The sequence below is a fragment of the Microcebus murinus genome, chromosome 5 (genome assembly GCF_040939455.1).
Source record: "Microcebus murinus isolate Inina chromosome 5, M.murinus_Inina_mat1.0, whole genome shotgun sequence".
NCBI classification, from domain to species: domain Eukaryota; kingdom Metazoa; phylum Chordata; class Mammalia; order Primates; family Cheirogaleidae; genus Microcebus; species Microcebus murinus.
In genome coordinates this window covers 93698597-93716263 of record NC_134108.1, presented here as the reverse complement: position 1 = coordinate 93716263, position 17667 = coordinate 93698597, and the positions used below count along the sequence as shown (strand labels likewise).

The following is a 17667-nucleotide window of genomic DNA, read 5'->3' as shown; positions in this document are numbered from 1 at the left end:
ATGGGTACCTGGGTTGTTTCCACACCTTTGTGATTGTGAACTGTGCTGCTATAAACATTCGAGTGCAGGTGTCCCATTTGTAGAGTGTCATTTGATCTTTTGGGTAGATGCCCAGTAATGGGATTGCTGGATCAAATGGTAGATCTACTTGCATTGCTTTAAGGTATCTCCATATTGCTTTCCACAGAGGCTGAACCAGTTTGCAGTCCCACCAGCAATGTAGGAGTGTTCCTATCTCTCCACATCCATGCCAACATTTATTGTTTGGGGATTTTTTTGATAAAGGCCATTCTTACTGAAGATAAGTAATATCTCATTGCGGTTTTGATTTGCACTTCCCCGATGATTAGAGATGTTGAGCATTTTTTCATATGTTTGCTGGCCATTATTCTGTCTTCTTTCATAGCATACTATTAATGTTAGTTTCCTACCACTGCTGGAACAAATTACCACAAACTTGGCAGTTTAAAACACATTTTTTTACAGTTCACTGGGCCAAGATCAAGGTGTCAGCAGGGCGGTGCTCCCTTTGGAGGCTCTAGGGGACAATTGTGCTTTGCCCTTTCCAGCTTCTACAGCTGCGGTCCTTGCATTCCTTGGCTTGTAGCCCCTTCCTCCGTCTTCGAAGCTGTTTGTTTCCGTCCTCACGTTGCCTTCTGTCCTGTGGTCAAATCTTCCTTTGCCTCCCTCGCACAAGGAGCCTTATGATAGACTCAGGGCCCACCCAGGGAATTCAGAATAATCTCCCCATTGTAAAATCCTTAATTTAATTATATCTGCAAGGTCCCTTTTGCCATATAAGGCAACATTCCCAGGTTCCAGAGATTAGGATGTAGACCTCTTTGGGGACCGTTATTCAGCCTAGCATATCGTGCAAGAAAGATTTTCAAAGAGAGAAATTAGACACACGTAGGGCTCTAACACAACAGAACATGACAGTCTCTTAACTATACAGAGAACAATATCCAAGGTTGCTATCGTTCCGAACATCACCACAGTCATCGTGTTCCATCGGCACAGCAATGCTGGCTGATGCAGAGTTTGAAACCAGCGGCTCAGCTCTATTTGCCTTCAGACTCAGTTATAAGATATGGGCTTGTTTCTCATTTGGTGCCTCGGTGCAAATAATAGAATTTGAAAATCTGCATTTCCAGGAGGCAAGCATTTTTCTGCCTTGCAGGAAATGGGTCTTGAAACCCCCTATTCTTTTTTCTGAGAAACGCAGGTATTTGGGCCCTTTAATTATGCAAATATAAAGTGGGGCCACTTGGAAAGCTGTGGTTCTTGGGGATTAAGTTGGTTTTTGTGAAAAGTGATGTGAAAGGTCGTGTGTATGTATATACGGTAGGCAGAGTTGCAACTCTGCAGACTATGTCTTTTGTGGAAAAACACCTTTCTAAATGCCGATATACTGTGCTACTGTGCACGGTTGCTTGTTATTGAAGAGGTGTATGCTTGTGGGTTTTTAAATTTAGTCGTTGCAAAAATGCAACAAAGGTATAAAGGCACAACCTGCTAGAGGACAGAACAAAAAGTGGAATTGGATTAGACATAATCCAGCTCACTGACAAATTTAAAGCTGAGTGAACATTTAGAAAATGTAACAATGCTGAGTTCTTGCAGCCTAAAATAATTGTTCTTGGGGCCTGATGAGATTATTAGTGCCATGTAACAAATCACCCCAAAATTTCCTGATGTAAAACCGTAACTGTTTTTCATTTCCATCACAAAACTTCAGGAAGACTTCAGCAGGGCACCCGAGCCTTTCACTTTAAAGAGCCCCGCACTTATTTTAATCCTCTGCGTAACATGCTTAATTTTTTAATAAAAGACCTCATGCTTTAATTTTGCACCGGGCCCCACAGATTATGTAGCTGGTCCTGCTGGCGAGGTTGCATTCAGATAGCGGCTGGAGCTTCATCAGTTGAAGTCTCGGTGAGGCTGGATGTCCAAGACAGTGTCTTCACATGGCTGGCGTTTGATGCTGGCTGTCGGCTGGGAGCTCGTGTGAGACTGTCAACCAGAGCACCTCCACATGGCCCTTCCAGCATGGCGTTCTCAGGGGAGTTGGACTTCTTGCATGGCGGTTGGCTTCTGCAGAGTGAGCATCCTCAGAGAACAAGGTGGAAGCTGCATAGACTTTTGTGACCTAGCCTTGCAAACCATAGAGCCTAACAGAAGTCACCAGGGTTCTTCCTGCAGGTGGCTGCGAGGGACAGGGATGGGTTGTCCAAAACCAGATAGTTGGCCAAGGTGGTGAACAACTTCAGGAAAGATTTGAGGGAGGCCGGGCGCGGTGGCTCACACCTGTAATCCTAGCTCTCTGGGAGGCCGAGGCGGGCAGATTGCTCGAGGTCAGGAGTTCTAAACCAGCCTGAGCAAGAGCGAGACCCCGTCTCTACTATAAATAGAAAGAAATTAATTGGCCAACTAATATATATACAAAAAATTAGCTGGGCATGGTGGCGAATGCCTGTAGTCCCAGCTACTTGGGAGGCTGAGGCAGGAGGATTGCTTGAGCCAGGAGTTTGAGGTTGCTGTGAGCTAGGCTGACGCCATGGCACTCACTCTAGCCTGGGCAACAAAGCCGGACTCTGTCTCAAAAAAAAAAAAAAAAAAAAAAAAAGATTTGAGGGAAATGAGGATGTGGCTTAGAGATTCCCAGAAAACACTAGGGCAGAGGGCCTGGTAAAGAAGTGGACTTCCTGCAGACAAGCAAGGCGAGGGCCATTATAACTTGACGTATTTGTGGAAGCTAGCAAATCCAAGGATATATTTTTGGTTATAGTCTAATGAGCTTTCCCTTAAGGCTTAAAATTCCATAATTGTATGACTAAGCACATACTGAAATTAACATGCTCTCTCTGCTCACTCACAGAGAGAATGACCCTCCTATAAGAGTCCATGGTTCAGAGACTCCAGTATAGGCAAGTGACTTGTGGTGGATCTCCTACAAACACATAATGGAGTTCGGTGACAAAATTCAGGAGTTTACCACCATATAACTATTATAAGGTACTAACTCAACCTGTGCCTCAATTTTCTCATCTGCGCAATGAGACCATTTAATATTTCCTACCTCCTAGACTTATTATGACGATTAAATGAGAGAACGCATGTAAAGTTAGAAGTGTCTGTTATAACCATTGAACAAGTGTCAGCTTTCATCACAATGGGTTTCAGTACTAATGAGAATAATGGGGAATCTTTTGGCATTCACCTACTGTGCAGTAGGAATAATTAACATCATTGTTTCACCCAGTAAAACTCACTTTCATATGACAAGAACTACAATACATCCAAATTCTTAAAATCAAGTAATTGGCTGGCATAGTGGCTCATGCCCATAATCCCAGCACTTTGGGAGGCCAAGGCAAGAGAATCCCTTAAGGCCAGGAGTTCAAGAGCAGCTTGAGCTAGACCCTGTCTCTACAAAAAAAAAAAATAGAAAAATTAGCCAAGCATGGTGGTGCACACCTATAGTCCCAGCTACTCAGGAAACTGAGGCAGGAGGATCGCTTAAGCTCAGGAGTTGGAAGTTGCAGTGAGCTGTGATGATGCCACTGCACTCTAGCCTGGGCAACAGAGTGAAACCTTGTCTCAAATATATACATATATTTTTTTTTTTCAAATAATTGCACTTAATAGATCTTAACAATGCTAAGCAACATAGATCCGAAAGAGAAGATTTGAGGTTTTCTTTATGCTTCATTCTATTTTCTGTGCGTTTTCACGTGCAATAACCAGAAGCCTGGCAACATATGCAGACAGAGCCAACATCGAGGGGCAGGAGCAAGCCTCGCTTTCTTAATGGATCTCACTTGGGGTTTGACGCGACCGCAGAAGACAATCAGGGACTTGGCAAGTGGTCTGTGGGAAATCTGGGTCTTGTTTCTCTTAGGTGTTGAGAAGCCCAGGAATGTGGAATCAGCAGATGCCTAAGACCCGGGAAACTCCTGCCTGACGGGTCAGTATCTTAAGAATACTGGCCGGGCGCGGTGGCTCACGCCTGTAATCCTAGCTCTTGGGAGGCCGAGGCGGGCGGATTGCTCGAGGTCAGGAGTTCAAAACCAGCCTGAGCAAGAGCGAGACCCCGTCTCTACTATAAATAGAAAGAAATTAATTGGCCAACTGATATATATATATAAAAAATTAGCCGGGCATGGTGGCGCATGCCTGTAGTCCCAGCAACTCGGGAGGCTGAGGCAGGAGGATTGCTTGAGCCCAGGAGTTTGAGGTTGCTGTGAGCTAGGCTGACGCCACGGCACTCACTCTAGCCTGGACAACAAAGCGAGACTCTGTCTCAAAAAAAAAAAAAAAAAAAAGAATACTGAGCACTTTTCCACGAGCATGGTGTCCCTTCCAAAGGGGACAGCCACACTCAGACCCCACTCCAACATTCAGCACACACAGCCCGTCCGAGCCGTGCCTCCCAGAGCTGGCTTCCAGTCAAAGCCATGAGAGTGTGGTTGTGGGAAATGGTTACAGGGCGTCTGGTGTTGTCACCGCTATAAACAAGGGCTCGTCCATACAAAGGGCTGCGGTGTGTCACCTACAGATAGCATGTAAGGAAACCACAGAGGTAAGCCAGTGGAGTCAGAAGTCTCTGAATGTTTTCACAGCCACAACCCCAGACCAACTCATAAATCCACATTTGCCTAATGCATTCAAGTACTTTGAAAACAAGAATTTAAAGGTAGGAGCATTGATCCGCAGACCTGCATAACCAGTGACACTATTAAGAATTAGTTGAGGCCGGGCGCGGTGGCTCACGCCTGTAATCCTAGCACTCTGGGAGGCCCAGGCAGGCGGATTGCTCCAGGTCAGGAGTTCAAAACCAGCCTGAGCAAGAGCGAGACCCCGTCTCTACTATAAATAGAAAGAAATTAAGATATATATAGAAAAAATTAGCCAGGTATGATGGCGCATGCCTGTAGTCCCAGCTACTCGGGAGGCTGAGGCAGGAGGATCGCTTGAGCCCAGGAGTTTGAGGTTGCTGTGAGCAAGGCTGACATCACAGCACTCACTCTAGCCTGGGCAACAGAGTGAGACTCTGTCTCAAAAAACAAAACAAAACAAAAAGGCTAGTTGGAGCTGGGAACTGCTCTAAATGCCTTACATATATTATTTCTTTTAATCCACAATCTTATGAGGCAGATATTATTATCATCCCATTTTATAGCTGAGGAAACTGAGACTCAGAGAAATTAAGTAACTTGTCCAAAGTAGCCTGGAGATATCAATAACACACACACATACACACACAGAGGTGGTTAACATGCAAGCCAACCACACATACATAAAGGCATAAGCTCTTCTCTCTGTCTTATATATTCACAATAAAAAGTATTTATTTTTTAAAGTTCACAATAAAAAAGCAATTAAAACGGCTACAAGCATTATTTAATGTATGGATAAAGGTCCAAAAACAAAGGAATAACTAAATAAATTCTGGTTCATCAACTTAGAAGAATTATGCAGCTACTAAAAATCATTGTGAACACTCAATGGAAACACAGGAAATAAATAGAATATAACATTAAGTTTAAAATTACCCAGTACGAATTGCATATATGGTATAGTTATAGCCTTTTAAAGTATGAATCTGTGAGGCAAAAGAGCAGAAGAGAAAGCAAGATATTAAAAATGAAGCTATGGAGGGAGGATAATGGATGGCTTTCCTCTTTTTAAATAATATATTAAACAATACGCCTACCATGCCAGGTATTAGTCTACGTACCTTACAGATATTATTCTGTCCTCTTGACAACTCTACAAAGTAGGTACTGTTATCATCCTCATTTTACAATTGAGGAAAGGGAGGCTCCAAGAGGTTGGGTAACTAGCCCCAGATCATCAGTAATTGGCACAGCTATTAAGTTCCAGAACTTACCACACATTTGAACCCAGTATCTGGCTCCAATGCCCATGCGCTTACTCTTTATGCTGTGCTCTCTGATATTGCTACGATGCCTGTGCAGATGAAGAGATAAACGTTTTGCCAGCAAGAACATCTTAATGCTCAAATTGTGATCATTTTACTTTAATCTTAGTTTCAAAATATTTCCTTCTACTGAGCAGAATTCTCAGAATCAGTATCTACTAAGTAGTTGCCAGTGAGCCAGCACATACTTTTTAAAGCACATATTTATCCAACTAAGCATGCACCGGCTCCTGAAACTTATTGAACTAAAAGTGTCTTCCTTCCGAAGACACTTTTATAACACTGGAGTAGGTAACAATAGAATTGAATCTATAGCTTCCTTAATTTTCACAAATGGCAAGATGGTTTAAACAAAGGATCTCTATACTATTAATAATATATACCTGTACCATATATACTATACCCTATTAATATATGTGCATGTGTATAGGCATTAAATGGAGAAAGTAAATTTGATAACCATGAGATATAGTATAGTTGTCGTGTTTAAACAAAAAGTTGGTTCTGAGTTTCCTTGGGCCAAGCAAAACGGGAAAAGCAAATTCTGCACCTCTTGGAATAACAACTTTTACTAAGCCCAACATTTCCTAGTTACTATATTCAGTCACTTATGTTTTCTAATTTCAATTACTTTACACATAACTCTTTAAAATAGATATTATCCCGCATTTAACATACAAGGAAGCTGAGTCTCAGAAAGACTAATTTGCCTAAATTCACACAACCAGAAAATGGTAGAACCAGGATTCAAAAAGCCCAAGAGGCCGGGCGCGGTGGCTCACGCCTGTAATCCTAGCACTTTGGGAGGCCGAGGCGGGCGGATTGCTCAAGGTCAGGAGTTCGAAACCAGCCTGAGCGAGACCCCGTCTCTACCAAAAATAGAAAGAAATTAATTGACCAACTAAAAATATATATATACAAAAAATTAGCTGGGCATGGTGGCACATGCCTGTAGTCCCAGCTACTCGGGAGGCTGAGGCAGGAGGATCACTTGAGCCCAGAAGATTGAGGTTGCTGTGAGCTAGGCTGACGCCACGGCACTCACTCTAGCCTGGGCAACAAAGTGAGACTCTGTCTCAAAAAAAAAAAAAATAAAATAAAAACAAAAAGCCCAAGAGCCGTCAACATATTAAATACCTTTTTTTAACCTCTCCTTTTATTAGGAAAAGAAAAAATTAGGGAAAAAATAGACAAACCTACTTCCTATTTTCCTCACTGTCGATTACAAGTGAAATATCTCACACAGAGCTTTATGAATAAAGGTGACTTTTATCCAAATTTGGGGAGATGGGGAGGAAGGGAGGAAGAGAAAGAGAGAGAGTGAGAGAGAGAGAATTGTTTTTTCCTCAGTCAAGCCTTCATAAATAAGAACTGGATATTAAAAGAAAAGGTGAGGCCGGGGGCAGTGGCTCACACCTGTAATTCTAACACTCTGGGAGGTAGAGGATCGCTCAAGGTCAATAGTTCAAAACCAGCCTAGAGCAAGAATGAGATCCCTGTCTCTACCATAAATAGAAAGAAATTAGCTGGACAACTAAAAATATATAGAGAAAAATTAGCCGGGCATGGTGGCACATGCCTGGAGTTCCAGCTCCTCGGGAGGCTGAGGCAGGAAGACCGCTTGAGCCCAGGAGTGTGAGGTTGCTGTGAGCTAGGCTGACACCATGGCACTCTACCCCGGGGCAACAGAGGTAGACTCTGTCTCAAAAAAAAAAAAAAAGGAAAAGAAAAGGCGATATGCTTTCAAGTTGCCCTGTGGAAGAAAGATTTCTCTCTCCACACATTATGATGACAACCTTGTATGTGAACACCTGAACTGCTCAACTTAAGCCATTTCTCCTACAGGCAAAACAAGGGAGCTCCCAGAATGCAGAGCAGAAGAACACAGGCTGCTCATGCTGCCTCAGCATTGTCTTGAGTCAACAAAGAAACAGATTCCCCCATACAGTGGCCATTTATTTCCTTTGGCCACGTGCAAAATGGGTATAGTGTGCCACCTTGTGAGCAGGAGAAGACGTGCATGTTCCAACCCTCAGTAAAAGCCCCAAAGGGAAGCTGTAATTAGGGTCCCAGACCCCAGAGCACCACGTACAGTGTATTTGGAAATATGGGGTGTGGAGGTACTTCCGTACCCCCTCCCAAGGCCAGCCCTAAGCCATGAAGAGAAATGACAGAAATGAGTCTCTATTACAAAACACGTTCTTACATTTAGGAAGAAGAAAAAAATAAAAATAAAAAAAAGAAATGAGTCTTTACTGGACACGCTACAGTGTTGCTGCAAAACCCACATGAAAAGTCACGAACTTGGATTCGGTGAACCTGTTTCTGCCACTAACTACTGAGTGACCTCGAGCAAGTCACCTAATTCCTGCAAGGCCACTTTTGCAAATGAGAAAGGCGGCCCAGGTGATCTGCAGGGGTCCATGCAGCGCTAACAGTGTGAGTCTGCCAATCACAGTGAACTTGCTTTCGCTCTGCTCTTCTCTCTGGCCTTCAGGTTTCTGGTCCCTTTTGTACACTATCACCAAAGCTGTCTTGCGAGATACAGCTATGCTCTCGTCACTCCTGTAACAGAGCATGCAAAACCATCCATGCCCATTTGCCTACTGTTCTAGTACCATCCATGTTCATTCATTCATTCATTCATTAAAGAAATAATTTGTTATATGTTCCCCACTGTGTCCTCGTGTCCACACTATCCCAAGCACATAGGACTACTTACTGGCTGTTTCCCTAGCATACCAGGCTTTTTTGTACCTCTTGCCTTTGCTCATGCTGTTCCCTTTGCTAGGAATGCCTTTCCCACATCTTCCTCCAGACCAACTTCACATTTCATCTCAGTGCAAAAGCCTTTCTGAAATTTCTCAGTAACTATCATCTTGTGTTTTCCTAACATTTTATGCCTTGATCCTAGTATTTAGCGCACTGACTTGAAATTACATGTGATTTATTTTTGATGAGATACTATTTTGATACACTCAGAGCTGTAATTTTTTTCCCCTGCAACTTCCTATATTTCCTCCACTACTCAAAGAGGGCTTTTTACATGTACTTTCCTCAGGGTAGGGCTATTACCACCAAAATGAACAGAGTAAAGAAGATTCATTGCACAGATTTGAGCATCAAAATAAACTTGTGAGATTCATAGTAAACTTACGAAGCTGATGGCTATGAGAAAAAGGTTTTTTTAGGTTTCAGCATTTTAAGTACAAAAGTCAATATTTGGCTAGACGCAGTGGCCTGTAATCCTAGCACTCTGGGAGGCTGAGGCAGGAAGATTGCTGGAGGCTAGGAGTTCAACACCAGCCTGAGCAAGAGCGAGACCCTGAGTCCCTGTCTCTACAAAAAATAGAAAATTTAGCCGGGCATGGTGGCGCATGCCTGTAGTCCCAGCTACTCGGGAGGCTGCGGCAGGAAGATCGTTTGAGTCCAAGAGTTTGAGGTTTCTGTGAACAAAGCTGATGCCACGGCACTCTAACGCAGGCAGCAGAGTGAAACTCTATCTCAAAAAAAAAAAAAAAAAAAAGTCGATATATTTGTACCTTAAGCAAAAGACTCTGGAGCAAAGAGATGAAGAGTCAGTCTCCCCAGCAACTCCATTTTCACATCCACCAACAGATTAGACAAGAGAGTAAGAAACGGGGGCCAGACTCCTGCCCCTGCCCATCCTCAAGCCACTCCCAGGTGGCAGTGAGAACTTACACCCCACTTTCTCTCGAATCTGGAAAGCAGATGTGTTCTGAGTGGGAGCATAGAAGCAGTAAGGGAGAAATCGTGGTGCGCCGTAACTGGACAAGAGACACACAAGAGGACCTCTGAATTTCCCCAGAGTGGCATGGAGACCAAAATCTGGAAGCTCATGTGCCCCCAAAAAGCATAAGAGATGAACGAAAGACAACCAGTGACCCCCCCAAAGGGCCCAGAAGTCAGAATGAGGACACAAAGTGGCCACCATGGCCCTAATGACCAGGGGCCCTGTGGATGGCTACGACCAACATGTGGCCCTTCCCTACGCATTTCTTTTTTTTTTTGAGACAGAGTCTCACTCTGTTGCCCAGGCTAGAGTGAGTGCCCTGGCGTCAGCCTAGCTCACAGCAACCTCAAACTCCTGGACTCAAGCAATCTTTCTGCTTCATCCTCCCGAGTAGCTGGGACTACAGGCATGTGCCACCATGCCTGGCTAATTTTTTCGATATATACTAGTTGGCCAATTAACTTCTTTCTATTTTTTTATAGTAGAGATGAGGTCTCACTCTTGCTCAGGCTGGTTTCGAACTCCTGACGTCGAGCAATCTGCCCGCCTCGGCCTCCCAGAGTGCTAGGATTACAGGTGTGAGCCACCACGCCCAGCCCCCTATGCATTTCTGACTTTTCTTTGTACCTCCAGTGGCTGGCACCGTGGCCAACAAATGTTTGCTTTGTAAAGTACTATAGGCAGGACGACGGAGCAGTAAATGGTTACCAGGGAATCAGAGTTCTGTTTGCACCCTTCTCCTTAACTTTCTATGCAACCAACCTCCAAGCACCATTAATGATAAAACAACTCTAACACCAATGCCATAATGAGAAAATATGAAAAGCACGTGATAGGTATATAGAATTCCAACATCTTTGGGGCTACAAGGTCTGTGAGTCCAAGCTGAGACTAGAAACAAACACTTGAAGTATTTTTCAGTCATTAATACTTTATTATATTAGTACAGGATATATTATTAATTATTTTTCTCATTTTACATATAATCAAATATAAAATGCAATACATACATACAATAGTGATTATTTTTTCTGCACTTCCATATACCTCCAGCAGAGCCCCCAGGGAAGGGCACTGGGCCAGGCTGGCCGCATGGGCAGAAGGCGGTCATCATGTAACACAGGGAGTGGGCCAAGGGCTCCTTAATTCTCCTCCATCTGTTGCCAGGGGGTTGGGACAGTGGAACATCTAGGACCCCATAATCATTCTGAAACGCCCCGGAAGGTTAATATTATACCTAGTACAGAGCTTTGCGAATTCCATGTAGGTGTTAGTAAGAGTCCTATGAAGTGGAGGGAACTGGGGCTCAGACAGGACTTGTTGCAGAGCGCCGGGAAAGGAGTGGTGTTTCCATAGCTTCTCTGGCTGAGTTGATCCACTGCTCTCAGCGCAGGCGGTGGACCATGGGGGCAACGCAGGTGCAGCCGACAGTCACCATCACTTTCTCCAGCTGGAAGAAGATAGAGCAGCCCTCCCGCTTCCTCCGGAGGACCAGCGTCTCTTGCTGGATGGGGACAGAGTTCATCGAGACATCTTCCTTGCCCTGGGCATTGACGCAGCCCAAGTTCCTACACCGGGCCTGTGCAATTTCTGAGGGGAACCGGTTGGGGTCCCAGTTGAAACTGCAGGGGGAGCAAGCAAAAGCACAATGGTGAGGAGAGGGAAAGCAAGGAGTGAGGGTGACAGCCCCGCAGCACTGGGCGCTCCCTAACCCTAACCCTAGCCCTAGCCCTAACCCGTGCAGCGAAGCACAGGCTCTGGAGCTGGGTGGCCTGGATTCATCCCCGGGCCTCTGGCAGTTGCTTACCCACCCCCACCCCCAAGCCTCAGTTTCCTCAACTATAAAATGAAGATAGTCATATACTGTTCTCTCATGGGGTTGTTGAGAACACTGAGCGATACAAATGCATATAAGATACCCTGCTGTACAATGTTAGCATCCAACTCATGTTAGATCTTTTAGTTTATTTTTATTGGCATTATTATTATTATTACAATGATTATTTATCCTTTGCCTAGAGATGGAACACCACTAATAGGTCTCTCAATCTACAATCTACAGAGCTTACGGCCTGGAAAGGAAAGCCAGATTTCCCTAGGTCTGTGAATCCAGTGCCTTCTCTCTGCAAAGTCAATGCAGCCAGCATGCTCCTGTCCACGCCCCACTTGTGTGGGAAGTTAGGCAGCAACCCCAGAAGCTCTTCTAATTGTCCCTGGAATCTGTTGTCCTATTTGGAGAGTATTGGGGGGAGGGGTGCTTGATGTTCTAACAACCTGTATCTTAAGACAAAATTATAAAACTATACCCCAATGGCCCCCACCTAGGATCCCACTTCCCAAACTGGCCTGTTTCTGCAATCCTCCCTCACCCCCACTGCTGAAAGGGTAATGCCTAATGTGAGTGCATCTCCCCGAACTGACGTTTCCTGGTCCCCACTGATCCTCATGCAGAGATATTTACGAGGGCTGCTTTAAAGAGTCCTCTCTTCTGGGGGGGGTGGGGAGTCGGAAAGGGCATTTATTGAAACCTTAAAATATGTACCCCCATAATATGCCAAAAAAAAAAAGAAATGCAAACCAAAAAAAAAAAAAAAAAGAATCCTCTCTTCCAACACAGAAAAGAATTGTAGATTCCAACCTAGGACTGCATGAAGCAGAAAAAGGCACAGAGTCCATGAGAATACGGAAGCAAAATATTAGGACCGTCCAACCACCGGGGTGGACCCAGCCCAAAACGGCAAGAACAGCGTGAGCTCCCTGGTAAAGTGAGATTTCCCTTGTGGAGAGTGAATGTGAGGGCTTTCCCTTGTTATTTTTTTATATATATATATTCTAAATGTTCTATTTGATGATTAGAATGAATGAACATTTTTTTATTTCAAAATATTAAGGGGGTACAAAGGTTTTTGTTATAGGAAATACTCCATAATGCTGCAGTCAGGGCTTTCAGTGAAATTTTTAACATATTCTTCGAAAGAACGTGAAGATCATTCTCGGTGTTGGCACTCACGTGTAATCCCAGGGGGAGCTGGAGCGGTTCTGGAAGCTACGTCCCATGGCAACACGGTGGTTTTCATTGACGATGCGAATGTCAAGCTTCACAAAGTTGCCCCCCTCCAGAGGAGGGCAACTGTCGGGCTTTGGGAAGGCAGCGTTCCAGGCTTTGAAGTTTTTCCCAGCAGCCACGTCCTTCAGACAGGCGAGCCCCAGCATCAACAGCAGCAGGGACTGGAGCTGGGAAAGAGAGGAAGTTGCCCCTGGTTAGAGACTCTGGCATCATTTGCTGGCAAGAGGTAACACGTGCTCTAGCTGAACTCAGCATTCCTTGTCCTTTTACGGGATCAGGGCTTCTCTCTGCACCTCAGTTCCTCACCTGGAAATGGGAACACTCTTACCTGGAGATATCAGGGTGCCAAACTGAAAACTAAAACTCATTAGCCTGATGATCGAAGCCCTCCATGGTCCTAAACAGTCAGACAGAAAGACTGGGACTGGGTTTAAATGCTATCCCGGCTTCCTTGCTGAGCCTCTGATTTCTCATCTTTTGCAATTGGATAACATACTTATTTTATAAAAATATAAACAAGATTGAATGGAATGTTCTATGGAAAGCACCTATAAATGTGTCTAACAAAAATAGAGGCTTAATAAATGCTTTCGTTCTGATGTCCAACCTCATATCCCATGACTTCTCTAGAAAATCCTTCCTCCCATCCATCCCTCCATCAGGAATACACTACCCCTCCTCTGTCTGTGGAAATCCTACCCTTCCGTCAAGGCCCAGCTCAGATGTGGATTCCCTAAAGAGGTCCAATCAGAGGTATGTTTATTGTCTTTAAATCATAAAGCCTTTACCGTCTAACACTCAAGTAGCATTTTTTTTAATTGTCCGGAAACATAGTATTTGTGTTCATGCCAGATCTACACCCATTAGATTGTCAATTCCTGCAGGAGAACTTGCATTTTACGGATTTTTCCATAAATACTTTCTGAATGAATGAAAAAATGGATGAGTGAATGAATGAAACAAACGATACCGTTCAATAAACAATATAGTTAAGCTCAACGCATTAAGAAAAGCATTATGCAAAACCAGCTATAGTAAAGTTCCAATTATCCACGCTAATTGAAAGAAACAGCAGCACTAATGAAGCACAACAACAGAGAATACAGAAACTATTTCTCTTAAGCTCTGGAATATACTTTCTTTATGTACTTACACTGAAATATCAGTTTCTCTGGTGTGACAGGAATGCACAAAGAATGAAAGTGCTCTGTGAAGACCTAACTAAAAGAAGAGCTAAAAATCTCACCAGCTTCCCTTTGTCATGACTGTGCTTCGCTCACCCCACCGTTACCCTTCTTGGGTATGGACAAGGGCCATCACCAGCTCTCAGCATGACGCAGAGCAAGAGCGGAAGCTGAGCTGCCTTCATTCGCTGGGCTCCGTGTTGTTCAGGCTCACCGCCTGCATCAGTTAAGGCAGGTAAGGTGGTTAGACATACTGATTTAAAAGGCCCTTCTTTTTACAATTTGTAGATGCCTGAGGCCAGAAATGAAAAGAGTAAACAAAAAGGTCACGGTGTCAACTTGCTGTACCCAAGTAGCTGATAGCAAAAAGAAGTTGAAAGCAAGGTTGACCCAGATCAGCCAGAATGAGGTTGATTTGCCTTCAGATAATCAATAGCCATCTGCTCTCAGGTGCCACGATCATCCATCCATTCAACATCTAGTTCTTCACTCTCTAGTGTGGTGGCTCAGGGCACAGGCTCCAGAGTCAGAATTCCAAGGTCTGTAACCCGGTTCCAGGACTCTTAGAAGACAGGACTCAGTTTCCGCCAATGGAAAATGCATGAATGAGATGATATACACTTAAGGCCCCACACATAGTGAATATTCAGTGCCACCAGCGGCTATTGTTAGGTCAGCAGTTTGCCAATGCTATGCAGTGGACAAGACTGATGTGGAAGCCACCCTCGTGCACCTTCTGTCTTGACAAAGTGCCACAAAGTTGTTTTCTCTTAAAATGCCAACTTAGATAAGAGGGTCCTTAGACGGCTTCCCAAGCCTCTGAATCACTTTTGTTAGGTTTCTTGAGTAAATTCATCCTTTGTGTTTTGTCTTTCCTCTTCTGTATCATATTCACTGAATCACTTCTAATTTTCATTATGGAAGCTTTAAAGTAACTATGCCTTGGGGTTATATGATTTAGCAATAATTACCATACTTCTAACACGCCATTATTATATTTTCTTACATATTCTTAGAGTATTTTAGAAAACACTTTCACATCTCTTTAAACACTGGATTCTCACAACTACAGTTGTGAGACAGAGAGAGCTGGTGTTAATTATCCCCATTAGACAGGTGAAGGAGTTAGGTCTGAGAGCAATACATAACTTGAGTGGGTTCATCAGCCTGTTAATGCCAGTCCACAGACTCAAACCTAGGAGTCAGTGGTCAGTGCTACTGCCCTTGAAGGTCATTATTCTAACTGTCAACATTACTCTTAGCTTTATGTCACTAGGAGAGCCAAGCATTTTAAGCAATGTGACAGCTGTATCAGAATTGCATGAGTGTTGTAGGTCACACGGCCCTTTATCAGGAAATCAGATAAGGTCTGCAAATCACTCCTATTTGCTCCACAAAGCTTTTGATCTGAAACTGTAGATTTTAGTCGTTATCCAATACAGAGCAGGGGCCCTGATAAGGCTGTCGCTGGTTCTTAAGAATGATACAGGCCAGGTGAGGTGGCTCACGCCTATAATCCTAGCACTCTGGAGGATTGCTCGAGGTCAGGAGTTTGAAACCAGCCTGAGCAAGAGCGAGACCCCGTCTCTACTATAAATAGGAAGAAATTAACTGGCCAACTAATATATAGAGAAAAAATTAGCCGGGCATGGTGGCGCATGCCTGTAGTCCCAGCTACTATGGAGGCTTAGGCAGCAGGATTGCTTGAGCCCAGGAGTTTGAGGTTGCTGTGAGCTAGGCTGACACCACGGCACTCACTCTAGCCTGAGCAACAAAGCGAGACTCTGTCTCAAAAAAAAAAAAAAAAAAAAAAGAATGATATAAACAGCACTTCTCAGAGGAGTTCAGAGCATTTTATAGACTTCAATTCTTATATGCTATCTATAAAGCAGGTGAATAGATATTGCTCTCATGCTGCAGAATAGGAAGCAGGGGCAAGAGAAAGCAACAGCTGGAGGTGAGCAGTAACAAGACACAAAACTTAGCCTAGCTTTGCACCTCACTCTAATGGGAGCCCACCTGAGTGAATTGATACTGACCTCCTGTACTTATCTGCAGTTTGTGCCCTCCCCATATAAATATGAATTCCAGAGCCTGGCCAGGTTCTAGGTCCATGAGAATTTGCCTACACTACTTATTGAGGATGTCCTAAGTACCCTAACTCCCAACTTTTAATCCTATTCCAATACCTCTTACACCATCTTGTTTCTTGCTGGCAACCCAACAGATTTCTTCAAAGAAACCAGAAATAGAAACAGCTTTGCAGCACAGAGCTACTCAACTGATTTGCTTGGATGCAATGGCTTTAAATTCAGAAACCTTGCCTCTGCAGCCTTCAAAGAGAAGCATACTAGACTTGGAGCCTGAAAACTTAGGTTCATGTCCCAGTTCTTATGCTTATGGTATCCAGGGATGTTAAATAAGTCAGTTAATTGAATTGGGCTTTTGTTCATCTGTATAATGCAGAAAGTAATCCCCATCTACTTCGGTGGTGAGAATGATGAGAGTCTCTGGGGTAACAATAATACTAATAGTAATAGCTAATACTTACGGAATGCTTTCTCTATCACTATTAGTTGTTGTATATTAGAATGGACAAGTTAACTAAAAGCTAACCATACACAGATCTGCCAATACAGAGTATAAATTCATTTATTCTCAATGATATCAGTTAATTCCCCCCCAAAAATGCCATGGGAGAGATGCCATTATGATTCCCACTGTATAATTGGAGAAACTGAGGCACAGAGAAGATAAGTAGATTATCCAAAATCCTACACTTAGCAAGTAGTGGATCCAGGTCTGTCTAACTCCAATGCCTATGCTCCTAAATAATGTACTTTGCTGCATGTCTTGTAATCTCCAAAATAACATACAAATATAAAATAAAAGTATTATCTTTGCCATATGTCATGGACCTTTTATGACATCCAAGCTCTTTTAAGTTGCATGGCTTGTAAGGAGAAAAAAAGAGGAATTTTCTAAGCCAATAATATGGTGCATAATTCCCTAAGCCCTATTCCTTTATGCCTGTACATTAAATTCTTCCCAGACCTTATCTGAATAATGCCAGGCAAAATTCCAAACCCTGAGTTGGGGTAGGAGGGAAGATTTCCATCACATTAACCACCCTTTTTGTTCCAAGAGGAATGAGATGGTACAAAAAAATAAACAAGTAGCAATGAGAAACATGGGAAATCTCACTTCTCTAGGAGCTGTCCAAAGTCAACATTGGGTGGTTTCGCTTCTTCCATTCAAGTCATCCATATAGTGTTGGGGAAATCATTAAATCTCTTGGGGCCCCGGCTTCCTTGGGTAAAATATAAATGTACATATCCCCTAAAGGGTGGCTAAGCTCCTAACATGAGATAAGAGTTTTAGGCCAACCTAACTCTATAGCAGGTGGCCACAGGAGAGACCATGCCAGTTGTGATACCCAGACCACACTCACTAACACTGCCTGGGCAAAAGCCATCGGGTGAGAGCTATGTTTTGCATCCCATTATAACTTTTCTAGATATTTTTTTTTTTCTTTTTCTCCACCAGGCAGGAGTCAAAGTTAAAGTCATCTCTGTATTTTAAAGAAGTAATTTTAAAAAGACCCAAGCACACCTCATTGCTTAGAAATCTGCTCTTCTGAAATCCTAGACACGACTGGCCTTAAACCAGAATTCTTGCCACTCACCAAAGCCATGCCTCGCAGGATCTTCACTGTCAT

At 43.6% G+C, this 17667-nt stretch overlaps 1 protein-coding gene across 1 annotated transcript; it reads right to left on the bottom strand.

Annotated features, from left to right (window-relative positions):
- Positions 1-11082: 11082 nt before the first annotated feature.
- On the bottom strand, positions 11083-17667 carry IL17F (interleukin 17F). Its single transcript, XM_012760871.2, has 3 exons — positions 17635-17667; positions 12709-12932; positions 11083-11320 (listed from the first exon to the last, which is right to left on the bottom strand). The coding sequence occupies exons 1-3, from the start codon at positions 17665-17667 to the stop codon at positions 11083-11085; spliced, it is 495 nt and encodes a 164-aa protein (XP_012616325.1).

Coding starts and splice junctions, on each gene's coding strand:
- IL17F (XM_012760871.2), bottom strand. CDS start 17,667: ATGACAGTGAAGATCCTGCGAGGCATGGCTTTG. Junction 12,933..17,634: donor TCCTGCGAGGCATGGCTTTG/GTGAGTGGCAAG, acceptor TCTCTTTCCCAG/CTCCAGTCCCTGCTGCTGTT. Junction 11,321..12,708: donor AGCTCCCCCTGGGATTACAC/GTGAGTGCCAAC, acceptor CTCCCCCTGCAG/TTTCAACTGGGACCCCAACC.